This window comes from Musa acuminata, chromosome BXJ1-1 (assembly GCF_036884655.1).
Source record: "Musa acuminata AAA Group cultivar baxijiao chromosome BXJ1-1, Cavendish_Baxijiao_AAA, whole genome shotgun sequence".
Lineage (NCBI taxonomy): Eukaryota > Viridiplantae > Streptophyta > Magnoliopsida > Zingiberales > Musaceae > Musa > Musa acuminata.
This window is the reverse complement of record NC_088327.1, coordinates 30,026,106-30,035,697: the sequence shown is the minus strand read 5'-3', so window position 1 is coordinate 30,035,697 and position 9,592 is coordinate 30,026,106. Positions and strand designations below refer to the sequence as shown.

General features: G+C 38.0%; 1 protein-coding gene across 1 annotated transcript; it reads right to left on the bottom strand.

The window, feature by feature from the left end:
* Nucleotides 1-3,692: 3,692 nt before the first annotated feature.
* On the bottom strand, nt 3,693-7,832 carry LOC103972967 (70 kDa peptidyl-prolyl isomerase). The gene is made up of 13 exons (XM_009387392.3): nt 7,478-7,832; nt 7,266-7,352; nt 5,934-6,194; nt 5,781-5,855; nt 5,619-5,699; nt 5,340-5,534; nt 5,176-5,265; nt 4,916-5,091; nt 4,707-4,832; nt 4,465-4,611; nt 4,260-4,387; nt 4,059-4,179; nt 3,693-3,964 (listed from the first exon to the last, which is right to left on the bottom strand). The coding sequence occupies exons 1-13, from the start codon at nt 7,668-7,670 to the stop codon at nt 3,899-3,901; spliced, it is 1,746 nt and encodes a 581-aa protein (XP_009385667.2). The 5' UTR covers nt 7,671-7,832; the 3' UTR covers nt 3,693-3,898.
* Nucleotides 7,833-9,592: the final 1,760 nt, after the last annotated feature.

Sequence of the window (9,592 nt, the reverse complement as noted above, 5' to 3'; positions counted from 1 at the left end):
AATTTCATTAAAAACTACATGAATAGACTCTTCTATTACTAAGGTCCTTTTGTTAAAGACACGAAAGGCCTTAGAAACGGAGGAGTGACCAAGAAAAAATGCCTTCATCGAATTTAGCATCAAATTTACCTAGGGCATCCTTTTCATTTAAAATGAAGCATTTACAACCAAAAACTTTAAAATAAGAAATATTTGATTTTTTGTTATTCCATAATTCATAGGGAGTTTTTGATAGAGATGGTCTTATTAGGACCCTATTCATGATGTAACAAGCCGTATTTACGGCTTCGGCCCAAAAATATTTGGGTAAACTATGTTCATTTAACATAGTTCTTGCCATTTCTTGTAGGTTTCTATTTTTCCTTTCAACTACTCCATTTTGTTGAGGATTTCTTGGAGTTGAGAAGTTGTGATTGTACCCATTAACTTCGCAAAAATTTTGAAAGTCACGGTTTTGGAATTCACCACCGTGATCACTCCGAATTGATGAAATCATGAAGCCTTTTTCGTTTTGAGTGAGTTTACAAAATTTAGAGAAACACTTGAAGCAATCACTTTTGTGAGCTAAGAAATAGGTCCAAGTGTATCTAGAGTAGTCATCCACAATCACAAAAGCATATTTGCTTCCACCTAGACTTGTTGTATCAATTGGTCCAAATAAGTCCAAATGGATCAATTGTAATGGTCTAGTGGTGCTAATTTGATTTTTTGGTTTGAAGCTTGTTTTTATTTGTTTGCCTAGTTGACATGCATCGCATACCTTATCCTTAATAAACTTCATATTCGGAATCCCTCGTACTAATTCTTGAGATGAGATTTTAGATATTGTTTTCATGCTTGCATGACCTAATCTCCTATGCCAAAGCCAAGCATCATCATTTACGGCGGAGAAACACATTTCATTACTTAGTTCATCAAGATTGATGGTATAGACATTATTTTGTTTTAAAGCAATCATAGTCATGTTATGATTTGGTTTTTCAATAATGCACATATTTGATTCAAATCTAACGATATAACCTTTATCGCATAGTTGACTAATACTTAAGAGATTGTGTTTCAATCCATCAACTAGTAAAACATCATCAATGGAAAAATTAAATTTGTTACCAATAGTTCCCTTGCCAATGATTTTGCCTTTGTTGTTGTCTCCGAAGGTGACATACCCTTCTTCTTTGCCAATGAGTCCGTCGGAAGAAAGTTCGTCGGAAAGCTCGTCGGAACAAGACTCGACATTCGCGGTTGAAAACTTGCTTAGGATGTGTTTTGTTATGTAGTTCACTTGTAATTAGGATTAGGATTAAGAGATAATCCTATATCCTGGTTAGGGGCCAACTGGGCCCAAAGTCATATTTGGTTTGGGCTAAAATTAAGCCAAACCAGTGAACCGGAGAGCCAGGCGGTGGCACCGCCTGGCTGGGCGGTGACACCTCCTGGGCTGGGTGGTTGCACTGTCCAGCACCCGAGCGCTGGGCGGTGGCACCGCTTGGCTGGGCGGTGGCACCACCAGCATCGGGAACCCAAAGAGAATTCAAATTTTGGAGCCCAAATTTGAATCCTCTTGAGGCCTATAAATACCCCTCAAATCTCAGTTGAGATTACAACTTTTGAGAAGCATTTGATTGAGAGAAAAGTCTTAGAAAGTCTTAGCAATTCTTGTTTTTAATTTGCTAGAGAGTTCTCATTCTTTCTTATTGAAAATTTGTAAGAGGTTGAACTGCTTGTAAAAGGTTGTAAGAGGGGTATTTACCCTTCCATTTCAAGAGATTTGCTAGTGGAATGTGGGAGCCTAATCGAAGAGGGGCCTCGCAAGTGGATGTAGGTCATTTGACCGAACCACTCTAAAATCGGCGTAATCTCTAGTTTGCATTTCATTATTGCTATTTACATTACTGCAAACCTTCTTACATGCTTTAGTTCCTTATTACCTTTGCTGCGCAACTTCAAGAATACGCTTTCAAGTTAAGCTTTTCAAGTTCCGTTCTTATCGTACGAAAGATTTTTCTAAAACCGAAGTTTTAATCCGCTGCACTAATTCACCCCCCCCTCTTAGTGCCGCTCCGATCCTAACAATATTAATGTCTTAAATATCGTAGTTAGCATGTAAATTAAGTTAGGAATGGGAGGTGATCCCATTAACTTAATCTAGGGGCAATTGGGCCCTTGACAAACCTAAATTGGGCCGAATCAGCCCATTCGGACCTAGAATTCCTGGTCGACGGTGGCACTGTCCAAGAGACTTGGTCTCCCAGGAATTCTGGGCGGTAGTACCACCCTTGTAAAGCAGTGGTACCACCGTAGTTATTATTGCCAGCGGTGGTACCACCCTTGTCAAGCGGTGGTACCGCCTAAGCTCGGTCTCCAAGCGATGTCAGGCGGTAGTACCGCCTAGACTGAGCAGTAGTACCGCTCAATAATAGATGACAGGCGGTAGTACCGCCCAGTTATGGCAGTAGTACCGCCAGGACCTTGAAAAACTGGGAGATGACACTTTTCAGCTCCAAATTCAAATTGATTGTGGCCTATATAAACTCCACCCTTTCTGCATGAAAGGGTAACCCGAAAGCTTGATCTTACTATGTGATTTTAGAGCTCAAAAGTATTGTAAAGGCCAAAAGTTCTCCTCCCTCTTTTCTTCTAAGTTTTGATCATAAGAGATGAGAGAAAATTCTGTAAGGGTTGTCTCCTAAGCCCGTCAAAAGGAGTGAAACTGTAAAAGGGTGGTTGGCCTTCGCCTATTGAAGGAAGGCCTCTAGTGGACGTCGGTGACCTCGTCGGAGGAGGAAGCCAAAAGTGGATGTAGGTCAAGATTGATCGAACCACTCTAAAATCGCGGTGCTCTCTAGTTTGCATTTATTTTTACTGTTTACCTTACTGCAAACCTTCATATGTGCTTTACTTCCTCGTTACTTTTGTTGCACTCCTTTACGAACTCACTTTCAAGTTAAGTTTCCAAAAACGATTTTACGTCGGAAACGATTTCATCGTACGAACATAGTTTTTAAATCGACAAAAGTTTTTTCACTACAGTAATTCACCCCCCCCCTCCCCTCCCCCTCCCCCTCTCCGTGCTCTTACATTTGAGCTATTTTTGAGCTATTTTTCTTTATTGTCTCTATCTTAGATGCCTTTTTCGTATATCTTAGATGCCTAACATACATGTAAATTACGTTTCACATGAGGAACTCTAAGTTCTCTAACATTAAATGAGTTCGCAATTCACACTTTTAATGTTTCTAAAACCTCAATGGGCTCCCAACAAGTATGCCACAAAAGTTTCTTCTAGCTTCACCTCATAATGCATTCAGAAAATGAATAGCCCCGTGTGAGATCTTGGCATTGATCCTTCGTTGCTACTTAATGACGGCCTACTTATCATTGGATACGATTCATCGCATAAAACATATTTATTGGAGCCTTTTTCTTCTTCGTGCCTTTCCATCTCCAAGCTTTTAGAGAGAACTTTTATATAGTCCCACATTGTCGAGGTCTAACGCATTGCTTAGCCACACGTCTTCATTGCTACTAATGGCAACATGCTTGAGCCGAAATATTTTGCTTTAGCCTGACGTCTCATCTAGTTTTCAATCTTTCCATCTAGAGCTCTTATCCGATGAATACCTTATATTTATTATAATTTTTTTACAAAGAAATCTATCTCAAGTGAAATTAGATGCGAGGAAAAACAAGAATAAAACACTAAAACATTTTCTGACTTTTTTTTGTTCTACATATTATTAAATGCTAATTAGTACCACCAAACATGCTCAAACATGAAATTTCGGATAGCTTAGAAGCCAAGTCTGAAAGAAAAAGAAAGACTCGCAGCAGCACCCTACTCAGAAATCCACGGCTGTCGAACAGCGGCCATATAACAATATAGATCATACTTTGGACATCAGGCAGAAGCGTCGACACTCATTGGCTCCGTCTCTCGCTTGGATCCTGTTCTGCTTCCACCCTTCTGCAATCGGCCAACAAAATAAAACAACAGTCATTTGCATGCCTCTGTTTCTAAAACCACTAGCAACCAAGAAATAGAAGGAATGAAGCCTTACATTGGGCTCCACAGGCTCCAACTTGCTCATCTTGGCAAACATGTTCCCGTAAAACTTGGCGTCCTTCTTGTTGTACTCCCTCACTTTCTCCTTCAGAATCTTGTATTCCAGCTTCACATCTCTGGATTTGTTGGCATCAACTGTTAGTGTTACTCATCTTGATTTAGCTTAACACTAATGGTTTCTAATAAATTAGGCTACCTGTTATTAGGATCAATTTCAAGTGCTTTCTTGATGTCCACCTCTGCCAAATCCAGATCAGCTAGCTGCATATAAGCTTGTGCCCTCCTGTACAGGGCCTTCACATTGCTGCTCTCAATCTCAAGCACCTAGTTCATTTGTCGGTCATGGTCAAATGTAGTATATTTGATACTTCTAGGTAGGTCAACCTGAACATTATACATACCTTAGTGCAAAGCTTTATTGCTTCTTTGTAGTCTTTGAGCTTCAACTTGCAGGCAGCATTATTAAGGCTGCAAGCAGCCTTGAGTGCTTTAGATTGTTTCTTCTCCTCCTCACTGAAGTTGTTATCATAATCTATGAACTTTGCCCCCTGCAAACGAATTGAACAATCAAATAACGATGGCAGGTTCAATCGTATATCCGATAGCCTCACAAACTAAACAACTGATGGATCAATGAGCATGCCTTTTCATATCTCTTTGAAGCTTTTGCATATTTCCCCAATTTGAACAATGCATTTCCCTCTTCTTTCTTCTTAGCAGCAGCTTCAATTTTCTCTGCATTGTCATTCATGTCCCACGATTCCTTTTCCTGTGAAGAATATATGATGCACTTTGATGCACAGATTTCATAGGTTATCTGCCAAATTTAAGCAACCGAATAAGATTCTATACCTTCACAAAAGATACAAGTTCAATCTCATAAACAACAGTGGCATTGGGAGGAACTACAGCCAGATCCTGCTTCGATCCAGCGGAGGAGAATGCATACTCAGGTGGGATTGTAACTAAGGCAATCTCTCCCTTTTTCATGGTTGTCACAGTGCGATCAAGACCATCGATAACTTGTTCTATCAATGACATCATGAATCAATTATATTAAACTCACATTGTTATAACACAGCACAGAAAATCACAAACAAAAGAATTAATACCTTCATCAGTCTTGAACTCAAATGGTTCCTGGTCATCATGTCCCTTCTTCACAAAAACTGTCCCATCTTGTAGCTTGCCGATCAGTTTCACTGGCATTATCATAATAAATCATTAGAGTTTAAGCTACAGGAAGTAACACAAAAATTGTGATGTTAATCTAAACCTCTGACAACAGCTCCATCATTTGGTCGTTCATAGCCTTCTCCTTCCTTGAGAATTTTCTTTAGAATCTTCTTATCATCTCCTATCTCTGTAACTGTCTTCCAAGAAAATAATTCAAGCTCCACCTGAAGAGATGCATTTGGTGGCACTGCACACTCATCGCCAGAGGCTGATCTACCCTTCTCACCAAAAGCATCTGTCCTCCAAAGCATATAAAAACAATTCATTAGAATGATAACATGTGTTAGTAAAAGATCAGCAAAAGAAGCCTCATGCTTACACTGTGGTCTCACTGTGAGGAGCACTTTTTCAGCTTTCTTCATGGTCTTCACGGCTTTAGCTAGTGCAGGACAGAAGAAACCTGCCACAAAAAGGTAATTCAGTGAGCAAACATTACCACCACCGCTCTAATAGCTCCTGCAGCCACATAACTGACACCTACCATCTTTGACTGTGAACTCAACTCCATCAGACTTTGATATTACTGTTCCATCCTCAAGCCGTGCTTCATATTTCACTGAGCAAATTGAAGAAAGTTGTACTGTTCATACTAAAACCACAGCAAGAAAACAAGTGATCAACGAACAGCACATACCAAGTACTTCATCCAGATCTTTTGGATTCTCCCACTTCTCTCCTTCCTTCAGAATCTTCTTGATTATTCCTCCATCTTTGCATATGTCCTTAATGCTAGACCACGAGAGCAGCTCAACATCGAACTGGAGTATGGCATTGGGTGGGATGGTGGGGGGAGAACCAGACTCACCATAAGCCAACTCAGGAGGTATAGTGAAGATGGCATTTTCACCCTTCTTCATAGTCTTAATACCTTGATCCCATCCCTTTATTACTTGCCCTGAAAGAAATAGAAAAAACCAGAAAGGATCATGTGGTGAATGTTCTGTAGAAGAGGACAAATATCAGAAAATGTACAAAGATGCATATCAAGAAATTTAAAAAGGCAATATTGCCAGATGCATGCCCAGTAGACCAATCAAATTAGCATATAAATAAGAAATTGGATTCTTGCTTCAACAAAATGGTACGCAATGGAAAAGGAAACAAACTAATGACTACAAACAAACTACTAGTCAAGCCAATGATAGGAGAAATAATATATCAAAGTTGGATAACCAAATCCTCAGAGCCAAAAACCACTGCCTTTAAAAGGTGCAGGAAGAACATCAATCGATGATGGGCATATAGTTAGAAGACAAATTCAGCAAATTCTTCAATCACTATAATGCAAAATAATGGTACCACATATCTTGGCTGGCATTCCTGTAGTTCTTTTAATCACAGGAATGCTTATCCAAATATCAAAGCATCACTTCTTATGCTAATTTCTCAAACCTGCTTGGTCATTATACCTTGCCAACCAATCCAGTGATTTAAAGTGACGTATACTATCTAACCATCAAAAAATTCTTTAAATTCTCGTTTAACCTCACAACTCAGACGGCTAAAAAGCAACATATGGTTGCATCTGATCGGTAATAATTTTAAGAACATTGAAGGACTAATATTTCCCTTCCATTTCCTAGGACCGGGAAATTCAACAGAAGTTTAAATTCAATATCAGACCAACTGTGAAATCCAAATGGTCAAGAAATAACAGGAAAGCAACAAACCAAATCTATCAGCCCTATTTGTTAACTAGGCATCACAATCACAAGTAGTCATCTCCCACAAACCGACGTACCTAACGTTCAAGCCAAAAGAATAAATTTCACACTGAAGTCATAGATCTATGAATAAGACTCTTTTTTTTTTTTCGTAAACATAAATCCGCATCCGAAAGTATTATTATACAAACAAGACTAATGTAAAAGGGCGAAATCCACAGAATACTACTTGTAAATAAAAAAAAGAAAGAAAGAGGTCGTGGAATAAGACAGAAAAATTTTCCGAATCAAAGAGTCCTCACCTTGCCCGAGCTTGAACTTGAATGGGGTGCCTCGATCACGGCTGGAATCGAACTTAGTCCCGTCAAGCAGCGTCCCGGTGTAATGCACTGACACCAAAATCCACCAGATGAACCAAAATCACATCCCAACTGATCCAAAAAAAAAGGGGCAATAATCGGAGGATAAAATACACAAATCAGATTCTATGATCAGATCCATCTAATCCGCATACCTTCGACCTCGTCGCCGACCTCGGGGGTGTCCCACCCGTCACCCTCCTTGACGAGCTTCTTCTTAAGCCCCTGCTTCCCGATCTCCTTCTCTTCGCCGACCTTGAGGACGGGGGCGTCATCGTCGGGGAGATCCATCATGCCGTTGGGATCGCCCATCATGTCCTCGGTCGGCATGTCGAAGTCCTCGTCCATGACCGTGGCAGATCGGAGACGCGGGATGGATTCAACGAGAGCAAGCGAGCGAGCGGCAGGAATGAGATTTGGGGAAGTGAAAGAAGGGTTTTTATAGGGGGCGAGGGGTTTCCCGAGACTTCCAAGGGCCGTGATGCTTCCAGAGAGATATTTGCTTGTGTGCCGTTTGTGGCAAATGATATGCTTTCGAGGTTAGGGTCTTCGGCTTGCGGATATAAGCGTGGGCCGAGAACTAACGGATGGTGGGGCCTTCTAGGCCCATATTTGTAGAAGAGACCGTCACAAAGCTCTTATTCTTTTTTTTTTTCTCTTTCAAAATTATGTGAAAAATTCAGATGGATGTACCAAAAAGAAATTTTTATTATTAATATTTTATTTTATTTTAAACCATTCGAAATAAAATATAATGTGTTCCCCGTCTTAGATGGCCTCTTCGTCACTTACTCTTATTCACATTTTCAAAATTTTGATATTTGGTAGGTATCAAGGTTTTGAAATGAAATATCCAAGTGCAATTTGATATTACAAAACTAGATGTAAGATATGATACTTGAAATCCTAACAAACAAGGAAGAAAAACCAAATTAGATATAATGTTCTCAATCATGTTTAAGTGATGCAATTTTCTCATTTTTTTCTGATTTGTTCTAATATTTTAATTTTAATTTTTTACACACTGAGTCACTAAAACATACTTGTTCATACTTAATATCTTTTTATATTATATTTAATAGATAAATTTTATTTTTAGGCATTTTTGGATGCTGTGAATTATACTGTTTTTAACTATAACTTGTTGATACATTGTTGATACATTATGGCATGCTGTTGTCTTAAAATTATAACAGAAAATTATATCATTGTTGTTCCATGCATTTGAATACTATGCAAGCTTTCCATTTACTAAAATCAAGTTTATCAAGCAAAGAGAAATTCCTTGAAGGAACACAATATTGTTGATATGCCTTCTCATGCATGCAAGTATAAGTAGTATTCGGAATCTTATGAGTTATTAGAATCTCATAAGATACTTGATGGCATCAATATGTGCAATGATAATTTTGAAAACATTACTATGAATTAATGTCGAACACATTTATGAGGCTTTATCAGAATTCCTTTAAATTACATTCGTGATAGAAAAAAAATAAGCATGAAACATAATTATTTTATGAAAAAAAAGAGGATTGGATCCCTTGACTAGCTTATATATAGATTTATGGCTATCTATCAAATATAGACATTTTTTAAGCTTCATAAGGCAAATATCAAAAAATAGCAATTGTTTGTGAGAACATCAGTCCAAGGATTTTAATGTATGCAGTCACCAATGCTTATTCTTAGACAATCATGACTGGAGGTAAGTTTAATTCATGTTTAAAATATAAGTTACTTACAGTTAGTTTGATTCATGCTTCTCCCATGTTGTTTAAAGCATAAAGTATAATTTTTGAGATATCTCTTTGATGGAATCAATTTATTTGATTCAATAATGAATTTTATTCCATCTTGTATTCTCTTATATTTGTTTCACAATCACTTTGTCATGTTCATGTTTTTCTCTATTCAACCATTAAAAATGTTAAAATAAGTTTATCAGTTTTGATAATTCACTACTACTTAGTAAGAGAAAATGATTTCTAAGGTATGTCTATAATTAAGTTGATTATTCTTGAAATTATAAAGTGAATTTTTGTCATATATAAAAGTTTTTTATGCCCTGGGTTTTAATTGAGACAATAGTTGATGTTTTGATCAAACAAATAATCATGTCAGGCACATTATGGTTGTTTTTATTATATGATTTGTAATTAACAAGTTTTATGGATTAATTAAAGTTATGCTTTGCAATTTTCAGAAGATTATATAGTTTATTGTGCAGGTGCTTTATGTGATTTTAGTTATTTCTTGTCCTATGCAGC

Bases quoted from the DNA above. Each gene is read 5' to 3' on its own strand.
- LOC103972967 (XM_009387392.3), bottom strand. From the start codon at position 7,670: ATGGACGAGGACTTCGACATGCCGACCGAGGACATGATGGGCGATCCC. The intron at 5,700-5,780 runs GTAGGTGTCAGT...TTTTTGTGGCAG, and splicing joins TGAGTTCACAGTCAAAGATG to GTTTCTTCTGTCCTGCACTA. The intron at 4,612-4,706 runs GCATGCTCATTG...ATTCGTTTGCAG, and splicing joins CTTCAAAGAGATATGAAAAG to GGGGCAAAGTTCATAGATTA.